Source organism: Elgaria multicarinata, chromosome 4 (assembly GCF_023053635.1).
Source record: "Elgaria multicarinata webbii isolate HBS135686 ecotype San Diego chromosome 4, rElgMul1.1.pri, whole genome shotgun sequence".
NCBI classification, from domain to species: Eukaryota; Metazoa; Chordata; class Lepidosauria; order Squamata; family Anguidae; genus Elgaria; species Elgaria multicarinata.
Genome location: NC_086174.1, coordinates 133,352,647 through 133,374,788, shown reverse-complemented (window position 1 = coordinate 133,374,788; position 22,142 = coordinate 133,352,647). Strand labels below are relative to the sequence as shown.

At 42.5% G+C, this 22,142-nt stretch overlaps 1 protein-coding gene across 1 annotated transcript; it reads right to left on the bottom strand.

Moving 5' to 3' along the window:
• Window positions 1-1,436: 1,436 nt before the first annotated feature.
• Window positions 1,437-21,868, bottom strand: LOC134398229 (uncharacterized). The gene is made up of 24 exons (XM_063125482.1): window positions 21,781-21,868; window positions 20,074-20,189; window positions 19,927-19,994; window positions 19,744-19,836; window positions 18,165-18,292; window positions 15,043-15,189; window positions 14,710-14,781; window positions 12,850-13,017; window positions 12,661-12,757; window positions 12,108-12,325; window positions 10,853-11,006; window positions 10,017-10,225; window positions 8,369-8,486; window positions 7,010-7,215; window positions 5,903-6,020; window positions 5,646-5,812; window positions 5,451-5,551; window positions 5,013-5,143; window positions 4,854-4,904; window positions 4,546-4,729; window positions 4,346-4,466; window positions 3,098-3,191; window positions 2,814-2,920; window positions 1,437-1,542 (listed from the first exon to the last, which is right to left on the bottom strand). Exons 2-24 carry the CDS (start codon window positions 20,100-20,102, stop codon window positions 1,537-1,539), a joined length of 2,787 nt encoding a protein of 928 aa, XP_062981552.1. The 5' UTR covers window positions 20,103-20,189; window positions 21,781-21,868; the 3' UTR covers window positions 1,437-1,536.
• Window positions 21,869-22,142: the final 274 nt, after the last annotated feature.

Sequence of the window (22,142 nt, the reverse complement as noted above, 5' to 3'; positions counted from 1 at the left end):
CTATCCTGAAGGGCTGTGATTTTGGGTCAGATTCCAATATCTAGTGCAACAGCCAGCTGTTTCTTTACTCCAGTACTGGACACATGAAAAATGTCCAGTCTGAAGAAAGTTTTTGATCATAAACATATGCATCAAGAATAGATCTAGTCTGACACAGTAAGACAGTGTTCATAATTTTAGGACATTGTTCCATATTATGTAGCCCTTCACAGTCATGGCATTAAACAAATGTAACCACCAAGTCAGATTTTCTCTTACATGCATAACTGATAATAGTGTGTAAAGCTACCACAGGCAGAGCAGGAGGCAGACACTGAAATGAAACTTTTCTTAAAATTGCTCCCAACTGAAATGATCCCTTGGAACTTCGGAGACAGACAACAGGCGAGAGAGATTATAGGAGGAAGGTTAGTTTGATGATTAGAGTGTTACAATACTGTCCAACCATTACATTGCTGAATGCATGACTGAATTCTGGCAGTACTTTCCACAGTTCTGGGGCTGGACTAGTACACTTAGCAGATGGGTAGATGTTAGTGTGGAGGGTTGGCAGAGTGTCTTGGCTAAGACCATTTCAGACATGACAAGTTTATAGGACTTTCCAAGGATTTCCTAACAATAAAGCTGAAAGATCAGGCAATGATACAGATTCTTTCATGCATTTTTCACATGAGCAAATCCTTCTCATTTGTTAGGCTTGAATAGAATCATTTCCTATACTATCTGATCCCCATTATTTCAAACAATGTGAATACTTTTGTCTAGTGCTTTTTTTTATTGCTGTCTAGAGAAGTGGCTCATTGCATTACATAAATAAGGCTTTGTTTTATTCCGTGAGCTAGTTTGGCTCACATGTACACTGACTGGGGTGGTGGTGGTGGTATAAAATAGACTTGCCTGACAGCCAGCTTACTCTCTCTACCCTGGCCTGATAAAATGGGGAATAAAATTACATTGGTCTTGCTTGTAACACCAAAGTCATGGATTATTGCAAAACTTTTATTAGTTAGCACTGGAGATTTCCCAAGATATCCAATACAATTGAGTGGCTATAAAATTAATATTGCTTCTAGGATTTGGTTATTTTTGCTCCCAAGGCACCCCAAGCATTATACACTAGTGTTCTCATTTTATCCTCAAGAGAAGTTAGGCTAAAAAGTAATGGCTTAGCTAAGAGGCTAATTATGTGGCCTGGGATAAGCAAAGACCTGGGCCTGGTTTCCCCCCACCTCCAATACTGAACATTGTTCTAAGTTTGCATGCTGCAGTGGTTTCTATACCCACAGATGTTGTCCTCATAGTTCTGTGGATGGATAAGCCTCCCCCCACCAAAAAACAAAAAAAAGCCCACCCCAAAATGTACTATTCAAAAAGCTTTAGTAATGATGGCAAATTTTAAGACCCAAATAAGACAAATTCACAATTTGCATCTCCTTTTAATTTATGAAGTTTTGGATGGCAAAGAAAGTTAATGTGATGTGTACATTTTAAGCAGTCACAGGTAACACAGCGTATCCAGAGGCCAGAATCATATAGTTATTTCTGGAAGAGAAAGGCAATATTTAGTTTGTCTCCTTATGCACATGGATGCTTATAAGGTAAATGCATGTACCACAGACTTGGCATTGTGCACTCTTTAGTTTCGCACAATTAAGTGATTAAGCAGTGGGGTTAAGCAGTGTTAACTAGATTGCTCTAGTTAACAGCTTGAGACAGAGTGCAGGACACTCTGGGACACTCGATCCTCCCAGAGTGCAGGACACGGAATAATGGGCTCAAGTTAAAGGAAGCCAGATTCCAGCTGGACATCAGGAAAAACTTCTTGACTGTTAGAACAGTACGACAATGTAATCAGTTACCTAGGGAGGTTGTGGGCTCTCCCACACTGGAGGCATTCAAGAGGCAGCTGGACAACCATCTGTCAGGGATGCTTTAGGGTGGATTCCTGCATTGAGCAGGGGGTTGGACTCGATGGCCTTGTAGGCCCCTTCCAACGCTGTTATTCTATGATTCTATGAACTCAAACTTCTTGTTGAACAGATGTGGCTGCATCAAGTATATTAATCTGTCTAAAAAGTGCTTCTAGACCCAGGAGGAAGGGAGATGTTGTAGGTCACAATCTGATAAAAATAAGGAGTCTTCTGTGTTTGGGCTGGTGCCAAATATAAAGGGGGGCCTGGGCAAGGTGACCTCTGGAGCCCCTCATTCTCATACCCTATGCCCTGGGTGAGTTTAAAAGGGGGTAGCAGCAGGGGTAAAGTGACATCAGGTAGCTTGGAGCTGAAAGGCGAAGCACTGGGTGAAGCTGCAGCCACTACCATCATGTAGAGCCCAGAGGTATTCTGGGGGAAATGAAGATAGTGGCTGTACCTCACCCAGGACTTCTCTTCAGAATGCAGGGTTGTAATTTATTTTTAAAAGGAGGCTGGCATCAACAGTGGTGGGATCCATGCTGTCTGTGAGCCTCAGCATTTACCCCACTGTGCCAGGTGCTAACTCCCTCCTCTGCACGCATTATGGAACTGCACTGATTTATTATTGTGGTGCTGCACTTCCCTTAGCATACACATGAACAGCTTCTTTTGATCATGGCTTGTTTTTTATGGTTTCCAGAGTCTGAGGAAAAAGATTATGCCACAATTCTATCTAGAATCAGACAGGCTTAAATCCATAATTAAGCAATGCGGCTTAAGTACATGTAACTGCAACGCCTGATTGTAGCCTCGGCTATCAAGCTATATGACTGAAGGCATTATTCCCTCTAGTGTATACAACAACTCTTCCAATCTTGTTCCTTCAACCCCCAAACCTACCCAATTTCTTTGCATCTCCAGCTCCTCAATTTGTTCAGGATGAAGAATCAAGACTGGTCCAGCCACTACATAACCATGACGACTTGGATGAATTTCAGAATGCTGATCTGAAGTATTACAAGTATTAGTCAAATATTTCTGTTTGAAGTGAGCTGGTTGCCCCCAATATTTAAAATCATAATTAGGCTGAGTGGTGGGAGAAGACAAATTACCTCATGTGTTATATTAAAATCCAACATTCCCATTAACAGATGGTTCTCCCCAATTTTCAGTGGAACACTTACCAAACTTCCTTCCAGAAAGACATTGTTTCCAAGAAAGACCATTAACAGGCGTGTGAAGGCAAGTGCCGACTATTACTGTGCAGTGGAAGAATACCTGGGAAATTGGGTGGGGGGAGGGAGAGAAGGGGAAGAAGAGAAAGAAGAAAAGGATCCTTTGTTAGATGTCTTAGGAAACTAAGAATAATAAGCTCTGAAGTTTAACATGTTGTACTCCTCAAGTGCTCTTATTTGACAAGCATTTGTTGCTTTTGAAAAACACTTCTTTAGAAAAGCTAGAACTACTGTATGGATTGAGACAAATTTCCTTTAAATGTCTGGAGTAGCAACTTTACTAAGCTCTGGCATTTTGAAGTTGTTGCGTAAAAGCAAAACATTTCTGACGAGTGATGACCATTCACTCAGTTTAAAAGCAGGCCTGCATAGATGCAATAGCCGCTTTCCACAACCTAGTGCCCTCCAGATGTTTTGGACTACAACCCCCATAGACCTCAGCCAGCATGGGGAATGGTCAGGGATTCCGGGAGCTGTAGTCCAAAGCATCTGGGGCCACTAGGCTGCCACTTACACCTAGGGCTCATCTACACCAAGCAGGATATTCCACTATGAAAGTGGTATATAAAAGGCAGGAGCCACACTACTGCTTTAGAGTTGTATTGAAGTGCACTGACAACTGTTGGGGCCCATTGACACATAACACTTTCATACCACTTTCATAGTGTTATATCCTGCTTGGTGCAGATGTATCAATGGGCCCCAATAGTTGTCAGTGCACTTCAATACCGCTATAAAGCAGTTGTGTGGCTCCTGCCTTTTATATACCGCTTTCATAGTGGAATATCCTGCTTGGTGTAGATGAGCCCCTGCTCTAGGGCTTCTTATTCTGTTCCACCTGGATGGCATTTGCACTGGTTCTTTTGTAGTGCTTGTGCCTCCTGGGTGCCATTTCCATCAGTTTTATTCATCATCAGTGGGAGTCTGGCTTAAGTGATTTGCATCAACTAGAATGGAAGCCTGAAGCAGATGAAACATAACGCCTCTCCATCCGGTAACACTTTCCACCTAACACATTAACATTTGAGGAAGCCAAGTGACTTTTTAAAAATGAAGCAGCTTAATTTCTTATACTCTTAATTTTTTATGCTCAAGTAATGCTCTAGCATTTCCAAACTCATTGCTTATGGGAGGTCACGCCATGAGATTTGGTGCATATTTCCTAGTCCCAGCTAGGAAGTTCCACTTGGATTGTACCTTTTTTGGAGGAAGAGTCTGCATCTGCATTCTCACTCTTTTGAAGTGATTGGGATATTTCACTCTGTTACTTTTAATTACGGGATAGAACTTCACATATCCATTGCTTTTGTTCTCACATCTGTTTGAGGAAGGAGACGAGAGAGTCAGTCTACAAACTGGATCAAGATGGTTACAGACAGCTGTGAGGAGCTACTTGCCCATCTGCAATGATGTTCCACTGGGGAATGCTGCTGAACTCCTCAGCCTCTGCCATCCAGCAGTTATCCAAGTACAGTTCAACCTCAGGAGCTTCATCTTTTAGTTCAACTTCAAGAAATAGAGGTTCCCATGAGTACTTGATAGCTATTGAATGTGGCCCATAGGTTTCTCTGAAAGATTCATCTGGGGTCAAGAGGGTGGGTAGGGGAGATGAGGAGGATTTTTTTTTTAAAGTATCAATGGATGATTTCAATTTTAAGTTTAGCATAGCTTTCACCACTCTCCCCTCTCCTTAGGAGAATCTTACCTTTGAACACATTTGAGATGATATTCAGAAGCTGTCTTGTTCTTCTATGGCCTGCAGGAGAGAATTTTTATGAGTTATTCTCTTATGAACCCTCATTCCCACCCAAGGATGTCATAAAATACTTGCGGGGTGATGCATTTAACAAGATTGTCTGCATACCTGCCAAATTTGACTGAGCCATCATTGTGCCGTAGCCAAAAGGAGGAAACATTCTAGGTGAGGAGGAGCCATAGAAAGTAGCACTTTGCATTAACGTCTCTTTGACTGGGTAATAGCATAAGATAGTTAGTCTGCAAAGAAGGGTACTTTTAGTTTGGAGATACTTTATTATTTATTTATATAGCACCATTAATGTACATGGTGCTGTACAGAGTAAAACAATAAATAGCAAGACCCTGCCGCATAGGCTTACATTCTAATATTTTATTCATCATCAACTTTAGGGATACATTTACCCCTAGTCTAGTTCAGGGGTAGGCAACCTGGTGCCCTCCAGAATATTTAGGACAACTGTCTCAGCCAGCATGGCCAGTAGTTAGAAATTCTGAGAATTATAGTCCAAAACATCTGGAAGGCAACAGGTCTAATCAGTTTTACCTGTATTCTGGATCTCTTGTGATCATTGGTGGTCCCTGTGCTGGAAGAGTCTCTTTTTCAAAAGATATTTCGTTTTCATAAATAAGGCGTTCACCTTCAAGCTGTTATCAGGAAAAATAGTTTCAGGTCCATCGTGTTTGAGGAGAAGACACCTTTTCCATTTTCCTGCCCAACCCCTCTCACACAGTTACTTACTCTTAGTGAAGTGCCACAAGTAGAAACGTGAAACTGGAAGAAGGCTTTTTCCTTGGTAAACTCTTTAGGCTTACAGGTGCTGTCCTTCAGCCTGGTTTTGCCCATGTCAATGGATGGAGCCGTCTTCATGAGCGCAGATACAGTTATTGTTCCATTAGGATAGCACACTAAAAAACAAACCGAACCACAGCAATTAGATCCCAAGACACCTTCCCCACATAGATGATCTTCTGAACTGGGAATGGAATACAGCTCACCTATAAATTGTGAGGAGCGAAAATTGCATCTAATGGAGAAGATATCCACGGTCTCCATAGTGATGATTTTCTTCAGGGAAAGATCAAATCTAGCAAGGATTCTCTCAATAGACACTTCCTTTAAAAAACCATGAGAGCCACATATGTAAGGCTGTCTGTCTGTTCAAAATCTAGTGTTAGCATTTGAGCAATTATTTTAAGGCAGGGGTGTTGAGTCTCTTTTAGCCCAAGGGGAAAATTCAATTACAGAAAATCTTTTGGGGGCTGCACACCAGCACGCATTAGCTTAAAGGTCTTGCTGCCAATAACTAAGCCTTAGGACAGGCGTTCCAACCTTTTAAAATGGGGTAAACACTGCACAAATCTGGGAAATCACCATCCAATTGCTAGTTGGGCAAGAAAGGATGGGGGACAGGGGAAGGGTGTGTGGCCATGTAAGCCTGGAGGGCTGGATTTAATGCTGACCTTACTCAACATGCCCAGTTCTACAGAATAGACAGTAGCCTGGAGGGCTGGATTTGGTCCTGGGTGTGAGTGGTATTAAGGTCCTAGATTTGTGTCTAATACCACTTCAGCATAGTCTGCCTCTTAGTAATCAAACCCCACCGTTTTGGGAAACAGAAACTATTTATTTTTATTTATTATTGCATTTATATCCCGCCTTTCCCCCCACCCAATGAACCCAAGGCAGCGTATATCCTCCTCCTCCTCTCCGTTTTATCCTCACAACAACAACCCTGTGAGGTAGGTTGGGCTGAGAGTTTGTGACTGGCCCAAAGTCACCCAGTGGGTTTCCATGGCTGAGTGGGGACTAGAACCCGGATCTCCCAACTCCCAGTCCAACACCTTAGGTACTACACCCCACCAAACTACCAGGTTGAAAGGCAATTGATTTGACACCCTGCCATTAACCTCCTTTCTCATTCTACTTCATCTTTGTACCCAGTTCCTATAGTTCACTGCCAGGATGGGAGAGTGGAGTTACGGAAGGAAAGGCACCTTGGCTTGCTAACATTGTGATAAGCCTTGTATAGCTTCTGTTTAAGTAGCTTTCTAGCCAACTGACACATGAAAGTTTTTAGGTATGGAGGCTGTAATATTACATACCTCATAGATAATTCCTTCAGCAAAGAGAGGCACTTGTAGTACTACATGAGTATCATTTGTAGTCATGAGATACCCAGCTGCAAGGGCAGTGGCCTGATTTAGAGGCTTATTCCCGGCATATAGGTCCCAGTATTTGTACAGGCCTGTAAGTGGAATGGCTAGATACAGGTTCACTTTGTCACAGTAACCAATGCCTTCTGGTAGTTCTGTGGAACAAAAAAGGGTAAAAATTACAAAATGAATGTTAAAGTAAGCCAGAGGTGGACAGAATGTAGATTTCCAGATGTTTTGCACTTCAACTCCCAGAGGTCCCTGCCAGCATGGCCACCAAGCAGGAATCTGGGAGTTGAAGGCCAAAACATCTGGAGATCTATTTTCTGCCCACCCCTGAAATAAACTATACTATGGAGTGGACAACTTGTGGCCCTCCAAATGTTGTTGGACTGCAACTCCCATCAGCCCTAGCCAGCATAGCTAATGGTGAGGAATGATGGGCATTGCAGTCCAGCAACATGTGGTGACCATAAGTTGCCCACCCTTAAGCTACAGTCAAAGGTCTCCAATTCCCTTTTCAGAGGTTTTGACAGATCTTCCAGTTTTAAACCTTTTCTTTAAAAAAAGTGGGGACTAGAATTCCCCATCTGAGAGGAAGATATTTTTTGTTTCGTTTTTACAAGTTTTCCATTTGGTTGTCAATACAAATATGATCTACATCATTGGCCTTCAACTGGGGTTCAAATCAGTGCAAAATCTGGATTGTGTCCCAGATGGCTAGAGGTGCACCAGTGGAAGCAAAGGATCTGAGGAAAAAGTGAGGAAGGACAGGCATTAGGGTAAAAGAAAATTAGAAGTACGCTGCTGCATGTTGCAGGCTGGACTGTCAGTGGATTGCAAGACCAAAAGAGGAAAAATGCTACTGCACAGTTGTGATTATGCCTAAAAATTAAATTTAAGAATTAGTATTTGCTTCTCATTTGGAGGCAGGAGCATATTTAGGACAGCCTAATAGTAAAAAGTTTTAAATTAGGGTGTTGTGTTTTAAAAATGATTCAGACAGTCTACTGGCTCATTGACAAAGTTACACACAGACTTCATTACTCCCAATGGACTATTTCAGCCTTCCCCAACCTGGCACCTTCTAGATGTGTTTGGATTGCAACTCCTCTAATTCTCAGCCAGGATAGCCATGCTGACTGGAAATTATAGGAGCTGCAATCTGACACATCTTTAGGGCACCAGGTTGGGGAAGGCTGGTCTATACTTCTGAGATGAAATCAAGAGCCATCTGGTTATCGTGCAAAACACTTAAGCTAGCCAATTCATGAGTCACTGTTTTGACAGTACTGACTGGCGACTCACCGATATCTGCCATTATACACTCTACATCTGCAGGATGGTGATACAGCTTCTGCTCAGGACCCACGTGAAGAGTGTAGTTCACACGGAGGCAATACTTAGTTTCGTTTTTGTTCACATACTTTAAGGAGGTTTTAAACCATGAGGAGAGAGAGAGAGAGAGAGAGAGAGAGAGAGAGAGAGAGGAGGAGGTACACAGCATTAGCTTTATCAAAAAAAGGATTTTCCAGACAATAATTTCTGGATCCCTTATATGCCCAACAGAGCTGGCCCTATCATTAGGCAGAGTGAGGTGGCCGCCTCAGGCAACCGATGCTTGGGAACAGAGCAGTGGGCAGCAGTGAGGTATAACGGCTGAGCTGTGTGTGCCTGTCATCAGGTGTAGTGGAATCACAGTCACATTGGTAATATGTGGAATGTGAGGGGGTGCCATTTTATCCTCTGCCTCAGGCAGCAAAATGTCTTGGGCAGGCCCTGATGCTTAATCAGTTTGAACGTATGGCAATGCTAAAACCTCTAATGCCTTCCCAACTGCCTCACCCGCAGATTTAAAATAAAAATCTAGGTAAGAATCTTTCCAGCATGTTCACAGGCAAAACCCATTTGGAATATTCAATTGTATAGTAGTTATGGGAGTTAGTTTTATCGACATTTTATTTTATTTATTATATTTTAATCTGCCCAATAACAAGGATCCTCTGGGTGTATTACAAACAGGTGAAAGAATAAAATACATTCTTTACAAGGAGAAGATACAATGCAAAAATGAGAAACAGCACAGGGATAGATAAATATAAAGAATTGTAAGAACAGCCATAAAACTCTGAAAACTAAGTCTGCAAAGTGCCTGGGGAGAAGAAAGTCCTTGCCTGGCATCAAAAAGACAGCAATGTTGGTACCAGATGAGCTCCCTTCAGGAGGATCTAACATAAATGCATCAGTGGGGTGGGGTGGGACAATTGAGAAGGCCTTCTCTCTTGTAGTTACCCACCTAACCTCCTTCAGCAGGGGCACCTGGACGAGGGTCTTTGAAGATGACCTAAGGGTCCAAGCAGGTTCATATGGGAGGAGATGTTCCTTTAGATACAGCAGCCTTTGCCAATTTGGTGCTACCCAGTTGTGTTGGAATCCAGTGCCCACTATCCCCAGTCAGCATGGCCATTGGGCATGTTAGCTGGGGATGATGGTTATTATAGTTCATCTCATCTAGGTTGGGGCATACAGAAACAGATGACTTCTTTCTGAATAACTCAACTTTAAGGGCTTTGCCTGTTTCCTGCGTAATTGGCTAGTGAAGTAGTGGTCTATTGCTGTGCCCTAACCCCTTCACCACCTTGAATGGTCAATGCAGAGCAGCGCATGCCTTTTTGCTAAATCAATTTCACTAACCAGGATCAGAAAATGTATGCTCAAAACAGACTCATGTAGAATACTTCTGCAGCTTCAACATGCCACTAGCTTAGGCATCAAGAGTAAAATCCAACATAAGTCCTACTTAGAGTAGACCCACTAAAATGAATGAGACTTAAGTTAGTCATGACTAACTTGGTTCCTCTTAATTTCAATAAGCCTACTCTAAGAAAGGCTGGTTAGATTTTACCCCGGGTCTGCTCCATTGAAGATATCAAGGGAGGGCCTCCACTTGCCTTACCTCTTTTATGACATTGGGATCGTCAAAAGGTACTTCCAATTTAAACCCTTTTGTTCCATTGGGGAAGGGAGTGTCAGAGATCTTGTAGCCCTTTTGCACTGCTTCATTCAGAGATAAAGGCACGCCTCCTATTGTAAGTGCTACCAGAGTGACATCAGGAAGGAAGAATCCCAAGACTATCTTAAACAGTCGTGTTTCTGGAACAGTGTCTGTTAAGACAAAAAGCATGGAATGTCATGAACAACATTAGAAAACAATCGTTTCCTGAAGCATTTTGTAGTGGCCTGTATTTTGACAATAAACCTTCAACAGAATATTTGCTACTAGCTAAATTCCTCATTTAGGAACATACCGGAACAGTGTCCATGTTTCTGAAAGCTGAGCTACATGTCTTCAATAGGTAGACTATGGAAGTCCACAACTGTGAGCTACAGGCAATAACCAAACACTTTTCCTGAAGAAGGAAGGGTGTTCTTTGAGTATCCAGCTTATACTCCATTTTGGTAGTGCACTATTGGATGTCATCTACAAAGGAACCTGCAAACTCAACTTGTTCAAAAATGAAAAGTCAGAATCCTCACAGTCTTCGCCCTCTAGCATGATACCTTTACATCAGATGCTCTTCACTTTGAATCTCAAAAGCTACAAGGTATGTGCTTTCCCCTTCCAACCTTTTGAGTCAAGATCAGGACCCGGGTAATTAGATCTCTAAAGGGCAGTACATTTACTTGTAGGTTTACCACAGTAGCAACATCACCATCTCGTGGGTTAGCTGAGAAATAAGTCATTTTTATCATCCTTATTCTGCCTAGTTCTGCAACTTAGCCACAACTTACTGTTGACTACTGTTGGTATTCGAGGCATGAAGGGTGTAGTGATTGGGTTAACCACAGTGTACTTGGTCAAGTGCCAATCTGTATCTGTCCAGGCATGCTCCAAGAATAAGTCGATCCTGTAGGTCACCCCATGGATGCCATTGGACACAGTGCTCTGGGAGGAAAAAAAAGTTGTAAGGCGTAAGTTATACTCATTGGCCCCATTCAGAAGACACCTTAAACCATTGCTTTAACCATGGTGGTTAAGCCAGAAAGCAGGGCTATGTTTAGAAGGCACTTTAAACCATGGCTTTAACCATGGTGAATAAAGCAAAAAGCCTTATTCACCATGGTTAAAGCCATGGTTTAAGGAATGGACCTATTAAGACTAACCAGTAAAAACCACCAGTACAGATGAAACCGTCACATAGGCATCTGAACTTAAAATATACAGGATTTATGTCTTGCTACACTTTGTTCTGCAGTACTCAATTGTACCTTGCAAACTTCTTGCTATTGCCCCAATTAACAGTAGCTATTTAATGTTAAGACCGTATGAAGGACTTGGGACAGGCAACCGTGTACTAATTCTATCACCCTATTCCTGAATAAAAGTCGGCTTGAATAAAAGCACCTTATATCGCTTTTGAAGGATGTACAGGGGATTCCAAGGTTATGGGTAGCCATCAAGAATGCCTCTCTTGATGGCTACCCATAACCTTGGGTAGCCATCAAGGCGTATAGATTTGATGCATAGTATATTTAGAGCATTCTGATCAACCTTAAAGGTTCTGGCAAAAAACAATCTCTCAGGTATGAAGGGACCTAGCTGTTCAAGGTTTTATAGGTCACCTCTAGCATCTGGAATTGAGCTTAAATAGCAATATGAAGTCAATGCAAGCCATGGAGACCTGGTATCATGTGAACCTAATGATCCACCCCTTTCACTGTTGGCTGCAGCGTTGTATATAAACAAAAGCTTGGTAGGCAAGTTCACACCAAACCCCACATATCACGGGGCCCTAAGTTTCACACACATGCCCCAATGCCAGTAGAACATGTGTTGGGGCTCTGCACATACACCTTTTCTAATTTAGCTAGGTTGATTAAGCTTTTGCATTGTTTGTACGCAAAGAAAACAAGTAGTTGCATTTTGCTTTGTTGCAATGTTCTCCAATTTTGTCTAACAGTTCATTAAACCAATGGAAACTTGCATGTTGTGCTACACCAATATTAGCCTATTTTTGTACTGTACACTTCTACAGCACTTACTTACCTTAAGCTTGCCCCCGGATGCTCCAATTGGGATTGTTATTGCAATGTGTGTGGTGTTACGTTCCAGTGTAAAGTTGCGTTTCTCAGGGTTCTCAATTCTTTCCCCATCAACTCCCATCGATATATTAAGAGATGTAAAGGTCAGTTCTTGAGGAGCCAGTCTAGGGATAATAGCTGGCACAGACCATATTATGGCAGCATCTGTGAAGCTGATACCATCTGTTGATGTATGGAACTAGTAAGATTCAGATCACTGCAGGACAAAATCAGGCGACTTTCCCCATTACAGTCAGCAGGTTAACATTTTAATATTTGTGAACCCTATTGCCACACCACCTGTGCAGAAGCTAGCTAAATCTCATTTTAAGGTCTAGCACTTCAGCATGCACATTATTTATTCAGTCTTGCGGGCATAATCAGCAGAGAACTCCACCTGAAAGTAGGTCCTGGATGTAGTAACACATTCGTGTAATGGTTTGCCTTAGAAGAATTCGACATATGGGGACATAGGAATTAGGGGTGTATTTTTAGGGTAGGGGATCGGAGATACTTGCCAACTGGGCATGAAACAGTGGTGTCGATCAACAGAAGCAGCCATCTTTGTTTATACATGGAGGTGGAGCTGATAGTGCTCATGGTGACCCCATTAACCTGTTAGAGGTATATGGAAAAGTTTTACCAGTCCAGCTGGAGTATGGGACCCTTGGAACAATATCACCTTCTCTCAAGTGCAGACCACTCACCATCGAATACTCAGTTTCATTTGTAGAGTATGGAGAGCGGAGGAATACTCTTGCCAGTGTATTATTGAAACTGTAGCCTAGCTTGTCAGCATCACTCACCACTATTGTCTTCCTCCCTGAAGGAGAATAGAATATCAGCTGCCACATCTGATACACAACTCTTTGTGCCTAAAGAGGAAAAATAATGATTTAGCAGATAGGAATTTTCAAGCTTTGGAGTAAGAAAAGCCACTGGACAAGCATGTGTGAGCTTCCAATTTCATTGCAACATAGTAGATAAACTGATGCTGTTTTAAACAACACTATGCATGAATACAGGTCAAGAGCAAGGTACAAAGTTCTACCCAGCAATAACGTCACAAGCTAGATAAAACACACTGCAGAGTAGTCGCCAACCACTTTTTTACCAGGAAAAAAGTCCTGGGTTTTATGGACAGATTTGTAGTGGTATAATTTTGGTTAGGCAAAAATTCTCTTCAGAGACATAGAAGTGAATGATCATCTAGTTACGTCTACAAATGAATCATTCAGAGTGGAGATATTTCTTCTATTGAGCGTTTTTGGATCTTGCCGGCAAACGACAGTAAAGTCATGTTATGAAGTATGTCATAAGATCCTTTAATCACAGTCACCTGAAATCATAGCCACTGCCACTGACATGAGGTGGGCCTTGGCTGACTGAATGTTTTGCCCTGTTTATTGTGATTTGATGTAGTGGCACGAGACTTGAGTTCAAATACCTGCTCAGTCATGGAATTCACGAAGGCTTTTTATGGGTATTGAAGTACACTGATGTTGGGGTGCATTACACATTCCATATACTGCTTTTCTAGTGTTATTTCCTGTTTTTTCCATATTATCCAAAATACCACAACAGATGTCATTGTGTGCGCTACAAGATATAAATGTGCAAGAGGGATATAGCATCACCATGATGGGGTTGTATCGATATGACATGAGGTGTAGATCGGGCCTGTGTCAGGGGGGCAGGAAGTAGATCTCCAGATATTTTAGACTTTAACTCCCAGCATTCCTGACCATTGGCAGGGGCTTTTGGGAGCTGAAGTCCAAAACATTTGGGGATCTACCTTCTGCCCACCCTTGCACTAGGTAACCTGGGAGCTGTCTAAATGCATGGAAAGCCCTAGGGCGGGTGCGCATTAGCGCTGCATCAATTATACAATGCAGCACCTGGCACCCATCCACCCTGGGGCTTTTCAGAGAAGCTGCGGAGAAAAAAAGTTGGGGACTTACCCCAACGTTTTTCCTCTAGAGTGAGGTGAGTACAGCACATCCATAGTTTATCCTTGCTCTGGAGGCGTGGTGACTCCTGCTTGGTTGCCGTCCGCCTGGGCAAAGCAAGGGGTGGGCCTGGCGAGGCTAATGGCCACAGAAAGCCCACGCTTACTCGCTGCCACCGCACACCGGCGATACCATGGGGTTTGGCAGCGGAGCGGTGCTAACTCGGTGCCGTGGAGAAAGCCCCCTTTAATCAATAATAACCTCCCAGCTTCGCTGTAAGGTGGTTGATGAGGATACAGTGGGACAACCACCTCCATGTGCACTACCTTAAGATCCTTGGGGGAAGGTGGGATAGAAGCAAACAATGATGTGGTACCCAATCCCATAGTACAGTACAAGCACATGGGTTGAACAGGCAGTTCAATTCCAAAGGTGCCACAAGCCTCCAGTACTATTCCTTCCAGGGGGAGAAAGGGCTAAAATGCCATATAAAGGCTGATTGGTTTTAAATTCTACTGTTTTTGTTTTTAAATGGGTGTAAGTTGCCTTAGGAGGGTTTCTTGCCCTGAAAGGCAGAATAGAAATTAATTAAATAAAAAAATAATACTCCCACCCTACCTCTGGCAGTGCTGACATCCATTCTGCAGTCTCATCATCTGAAATCACAGGGACGTCACTCTTCACTGACACCTTGAAATAAGATTAGAGTTCTTTCAATAGAGAATTCAACAGGTTTTTATGAAGCCCAAATTTGTTCTACTTCCTCCATGCGCACCATTTTATTTTAGGAAAGTTAAATTGCCAATATTTTTCCATTTGTTTACAAAGGACAAAGGCTGTGCTTATGCTTATCCACCGAAATCCTCTATCTCCAGCAGAGCCAACCAGGCAAATAACTTATTCTCTCAGGTAGCTTATAATCTCTAATGGGCACACTGAACCATATCTTACCTCCATGTAATTCTCTTCACACACTATTTCCCTCGGAGCCCATGGGAAGTAGGAGCAGTGTAAGCGATGTCGGTAATTTGAAGCTTCCCTCATGTCTTCAAATGGTGAGACTTTGATGTTTACAGTAAGAGAGAATCTTTCATCCATCTGCAATCATTTAAGACTTATCATTCGGAGGGAATGCCATGTTTACCAACAGGAAATGCATAGTTTTGTCACAAAGACAGCCAGAGTTTAGCTCTGTACAAATTGATTAGTTTTGAGTTATTGTAGTTTGCATTTTAAGGCAAGTGGAGATACCATCTGAAGAGGACATTGGACTTTTATGCACATTCATCACTCAGCACAGTCTGGATTTCTTCTGGAGATGTTGCTGATGTTCCATTGCATCATGCTGCTGCTTCTTCTCTTGCAAAACCCATCCAAGCAATTGCTTTTCACAAGAAACTAAGTTGGCATAGCTGGATTGCTGCCATGTCTTAGTTTAATGACACGGCCCGTTAACTACCCAGAATCATTGTTGTTGTTTCCCTCGCAAATGTGGTCTTTCATTAGTATATCAATACTGCCCCCTCCCCCTTTCCCCTATAGATCATCTATTTCTACAGGTAGCCGACAGGAACACAGGTGGGTTAGCATGCCTATTGATGCTCAGGCAGCAGACCATATTCCAGGGTTGGCAAGTTGTGGCCCTCCGTATGTTGTAGGACTAAAATGGTGAGGTATAATGGGAGTTGCAGTCAGATAACATCTGGAGGACCCCTGAAATATACTATGTGCCACAGACATATTTATTCTGCTTACCAGACCATTTAAATTCACAATGGTGACCTGAACTTTATCTCTAGGAAGCATTGATGATAGAGGTCTATAAAGGACATCATCAAGTTGTCAGTAGCACTCATTTAGCTTCGTCACACCAGGGTTATACAGTGCAATTAACACTGAATTGCGTGCAAAGGACCCCGAAGTTTTCCAGCTTGTAATCTGCTTTTACTGTGAAGTACTCCCATGCATCCTGCTTTAATTGTGCTTCTTAGCCAAAAGAACCGACCTATTTTACTACCTCTTTAGGAGCAAATATTTTGTTGTTCTCTGAGCGGCCACTGGGGGCGCAGGAGGAGGATTTGATATGTTTAAAGGACAAATTAAACAAATGCTTACATCTGCGTAAGTTTTAAAGATAAAGACATCAAAATTGGCACAGTAATAGATATTAAGGAGGGCTTTAAGCATACCAAATTTGAATCTGATTGGGTCGTCCGTTGATTTTTTTATGATTTTTTACATTTCCCCCCCTTAAACCCTTTCCTGGTGTGCAAAGGATCTTAGGAGCGCTGCCATGCAAGGTGTGATTTAGCTAACAACAACAACGACAGCTTTACGCTATGGGGATAATTTGAGGGTAACGGGTAAGTGGGATGAAGCTCATTAACTCTGGTGACTAGCTCCTTCCCTGGGCACCCAGTATACAGTTAAGAGGCTCCTTCCCATGACATTTGCAATTCTGTGAGCTAAAGGTACTTAACAATTGTTTCTTCTCTCATTTGTATTAATAGATTAGGAGGCCGTTCCAGTTTCATTAGTGAGTTGACCTGCTGCTGAATTTTGCTTTCCTTGATGACCAGCTGGTGGTCACCAAATAGAGGACAATCTTCTATTTCAAGGGCTGGTAGAGGATGGTCTTCCATTTTGAAAGCATTCTGTTTGAAGGGTTGTCCAGGTTTAAAGAGAAAGAACCCTCCGAAGGAAGACCCGGGCCTCGAAGTTGCCCATCGACCACACCTGGACATCAGACTGAGCAAGACACACAGCTCACCTGGTCAAAACCTTCCATATTATAGTGAGATGTACTGTATTTCTATTTAAATTAGAATTTCTTTTAAAATTTACATCTATACATAAAAAATCATCATATGTAAGTGTCCTCTTTTGTCCTCTTTTTTGGCGATTCGTAAGTGGCCCCACCCTACCAGTGAGTGGTGGTGACACCAAGCTGGGGCACCAATCCCAGCAGCAATAAGAAGCCTAGCACCCAGCGCAGAGAGGCACACGCCAGCCCTCGACCACCCCGCTCAAATAATCCTGAAGCTATAGTAATTTTCCTCAAGCCTGCCCTGCCCACATCACTCTGTGAGCTATTTTCAACATAATTATCTGCCACTGGGCAGGCCGAAAGCAAAAAAGCATGAGTGCTCTAACTCATCACTAGCAGAGTGTAGCTACATGGCTATGCAGAAGAATTAAATACTACTGGAAATTAAATTCTGCTTCTCTTCCGCCCCCCTTCCCAAGTGCTAGAGATCCTAAGATCAGCAAAATCAGCCACCTCAGTTTAAAAGTACAGATTAGATTTAACGGGTGAGCAAGATGTGGTACTCTTGGCCTACAACTCCCATCAGCCCTACCCATCATAGCCAAAGGTGAGAGACCATAGGATTTATATGCTAAAACATCTGAAGGGCCACAAGTTGCCCAACTGTGATTTCAGAGAGCAGTACTACTTCTTCTCTTCCTCCTCTTCCTCTTCTTCTTCTATTATATTATTATTATTATTATTATTATTATTATTATTATTAACATCAAGTTCTCTGAATCTGTCCCTTCTCTTTTATCTTTCTGCAGGCTAAGATGTTTTTATTCAGGCAGGCCTTTGGCATATGAGTTGCAGATCTGTTGCTGAAGGAGTTTTTCATTGGCTGGGTACTGTTTTTTCTTTTATCGTTATGCGTTTTTAACTTCTTGTTTTCGTTAGGCTTTAATTAAAATTTTGTTTTAATTAATCAGCTGCCCTGAACGCCATTTTTGGCAGAAAGACAGGCTATAAACTAATAGCTAAACAAAAATGTATGAAATTTGACATGGGATTGGGAGGATGATGATGATGATGATGGTGATAATAATAATAATAATAATAATAATAATAATAATAATAATAATACCAGGATCCTCTACCACAATTCTCTGATCAGAAATTTTGTATAACTTTAAGTCTCCTAAGACAATGCTTTATTTAGATGCATGTGCTTGCTAGAATGGACTGAGTAGTTATATTGGAGATTAATCTTTACTGGACTGCTGTTTCTGAGATTATACATTATCAAAGCATTCTTTGGCCTCACCTCATTTATAACATGACAACCGAGAAGAGAAGCCCGGAAGACAGTGTTACCCTGCACATCCTTTGACTTGACATAGCCACAGCGAGCTTTCAGCTTATCGTCAAGTGGGATAATGACACCGGAGGGATCTAGAGACACACAATAGAGATATTACTTCAGCAGCTAGCTTAATCAAGCATTCCAATATGACATTTAGAAGGTAGCACTGTCTTTAAGGACTTCCATAGTAGCTCAAAGTTCATCTAAACCTCAGTATTTTGCGACATGATTTAGTATCGGAAGCTTCAAATGTAATGTTTGCGGCATATGGGGCGTGTGTGTCTGCATGTATGTTTCTAAGATATTGTTTTAGGCACCCTAAATGGTTCTAATTTTAGCACTGCTGATCTTCAGCAATCAGTTTCATAAAATGGGTAGATATGTTTTTTAAGACAACAGTTTATGAACCCATCCAGACTGAGGCCTGAGGTGAAGGACAAGATGGTACCCTCTCCCCATACCACATACAGAAGCCAGCTGGTCTAGCAACTGAAACTTACTTCTACACTGGCCACAGGATAGCGTCTTCCACCACACCTGAGGCAGCAGGTGAGTTTAGGTGGGCCAGGGCAGGTTATGTGGCATACATAGTTGTGTCTTAAGAGAAAAGAACAGCCAGAGTTCAGGAGGAACAGGTGGGAGGCTGCCCCCTCAGGTTCTGCTGCCTGAAGTGATCACCTCACTCTGCCTAAGGGTAGTTTTGGCCCTGCATCCATCTCATTTCCCACCAGCAGACTTAGGCCATGGCTAGACGGGGCGATAACCCGGGGATCGCCCCGGGATTGTCCCTGTGTGTTCATATTATGCACAGGGGATCCCGGGAGCAGAGAGGGATGATCCCTCCCTTGTCCCGGGATAACGCCCTACAGTTTTTCCGTGGTTTTTACGCAGTCCCTGGATGATCCCCAGACTGCGGGACATGTGGCCCGCCACCGCGGTTTCTCCTGGCTCCTCACGAGTAAAAGCGAGGACCCGGGCACAGAGCTCCGTGGCCATCGAGGGTGGGGGGAGCAGGGTTTTTGTTTTTTTTTTAAAAAAAAAACTTACATGTTGCACACCAACGCTCTTCTCCAATTAAAAAAACAAAAAACAAAATGGCGGCCTCTTCATCCCAGGACGTCACACGCTGCGTGTAGACTGAGGGGGGATCTAGTGATCATAAAATCGGGAAATCATCCCCCTCAACCCGCCTCGTTTAGCTATGGCCTTAGGCCAAATCTGAATGACAACCATGCTGACGTTAACAATCTTAACTAATAGACATGGCTACACTCATTGTTTAAGCCAGGAATAAACGTATACATATTCATATGCTAGACAAACTTGTCCAGGTAAAAGCTACTAATTATCATCACCCACAAAAAGTTAGGCCCAATCACAACTAGCTTATTTTGGACTGCAATACTATACAGACTTACTTCAAAGTAAGCCCCATTGATTTAAATAGAACTTTATTTTCAAGCAAATATAGATTGGATCAGGGTCCAAGTATGAAGTGAAGTGATACCCTATTTATTATTTTCCATGGATTAGAGCTCACCAATTATTTCTATGTTTGTGAACTTTTTCCGGAGAAAAGACTCATCCAACGTCATCCGAAACATACTGGCGAAACAGGTACTTTTGATAAAACCTGGCAAAGGGTTGAAGGAGATCCGTTACAGCAATTTACCAAGAGAGATGGTTAATGGAGCAGGAGGCGACTGATAATCACTTAACCAACCTGGTGGGGTAAGTGTTTGTTGAGTCCTCACTAGTCCAGACTGGTACAAAAGAAACAGCAGCAAGGTTCTACAATTGAGAGGGGTGGGAGTTATTAACCAACTAAACGTATCAGAAAACAAGAAGACTTGAATTCAAGGTACTTTACCTGCCGAACAATTTTTCTATAGCCTCCATCTTTTCAAAGGACTGTAAGCAAATCAAAGTACTCCAGATCTCAACGAGCGCTTTTTACAACATCGCTCCTCACCAGCACAAAATAGACTAAGGAAAAGAGACAAGTTAGGGTGACCAACTGTCAGGATTTCCCCGGATTTGTCCTGGTTTTTGTTCTTTCCATGGTGTCAGGGGGGATTTTCTATAATTTTCAATAATGTCCTGGAATGACACACCTTCCCCTTTAAGGCTGCCATTAGCATGGCAGGAGGGAGTGACATGCTTTCTTGAGGCACATCATTCCCCCACCCCGAGCTCCAATTGAGGTCTTAAAGGGGAAAGTGGGTCATTCGTGGACATTATAGAAAAGGCCCAATTGGAGTGGATGGTGGTGGTGCAGAATGAAATCCTTTCCCCTCCTCCACTCCAATCAGGTTCTTTTAGGTGGCGGGGGAATAACATACTTTCTGCAGGACTCAGAAAGCTGCTTCCCCACACACGCACTAGGTGTCCTCTTTTTTGGTTTCCCAAGTATGGTCACCCTAAGACAAGTGTAAAAAACACAAAGTGTGATGAGTCTTCTTTTATAAAGATTCAGTTGTTTTTCCAGGTCTCTCAGTTAGGAGCAGGTGCTCCAGCATCTCTTGCTAATCAATGGAGGAGATGTTGTGGATTTGGATTCAATCCCATGTAAGGTAGCTATGTGTCTTCTTTTACAGAGGACAGCCCTCTGTTTGAAGGGCTGCTAGAGGGTTGTCCTCTATTTGAAGGTGTTCTCTATTTGAAAAGCTGTCCTGTTTCAAGTCTGGTAAAGAACTATAAGAACTTGCCCATGAATAGTTAGCACCTGAGCTGGCAGGCACACAGTTCATCTAGTCACAGTCTTCTGTGCTATGATGAGAGGTATTTCTATTTAAATTATAATAATTATTTCTAAATTTCCATCTATACATCTAAATTATGCATGCACATTTTATGCAAATTGGTACCCTCTTTTTTGGTGATTCATAAAATGCCACCCTTCTTTAGACCAAAATCCTTGGTTCAACTCCAAGTAAGACCTACTGAATTCAGTAAGATTTACTTCTTGGTAAACCTGTTGAGGATTAGGGGTGATCAATACAGCTGCCTCACCCCTGCGCTTGTCACACTCAGACATGCAGAAATTAAAAGAACTGAAGCTCTCTCATTTTATCACCGTCCCAGCAAACACTCTACTAGGAAATTTCCCTAGCAAGAGATGCTCATAGAGCTATAGCAGCAGGGCAAAAAAAATGTTGGCAACGCTACCCACTGTTCCTCACGGGAAGTCTTATGGTTGGATCCAGATGACCACCAATTTGAAAGCTACTTGTGTGGAGAAGAGATCATCTATGGCTTCCAGCCACGTGATTGAATTCACTGTTACCATTCCCCTGCTGCTATGGAGGACCCGTAATGCTGAGATTAACTGCATGAGTCATAGGATTAACTTCCCAATAAACATACACAGGCCTGAACTCCAAAACTGCAATCCCAACCACAATTACAGCCTGAATTATGCACATTGACTCTAAAATAAGCCCCACTGTTTTCAACGGAACATGCTCTGTACTCTCATGCTGCCATCCTAAATAAGCCCATTAAGAAGCAACTCCTATGGAACGCCCTCTGATTTACTTCCGAGTATACATGCTAGGACTGGAATATAAATAGCTACCTTCTGCCGTTTCCTCATCTGGATCCGGCCTGCACAATTCTATTTTCTCTGAAACGCAGTATTTCTTCAAATTCTAATGTGTTGCAATTAGGTGCACATAGACCTTTGTCCTGATGTAGCACACGCTATTTATAGGCCTGTGTTTGGAGAGAGAATAAGGCAGAAATAACTGAACCTGTGTAAACGGGCATTTAAAAAACAACAGCCCCAGTAACATCAAAGACACACTTGGTGTTCTTTTCTTAGACCTTTAACGTTTGTGACCACTTCCCTGGACAATAGAATTTCACGTTCCCCCCCCCCCCACCGTATGAAAATTAAAAACATCTGTGTGGGTTTTAATTTGAAATAGTTTTCTTTTT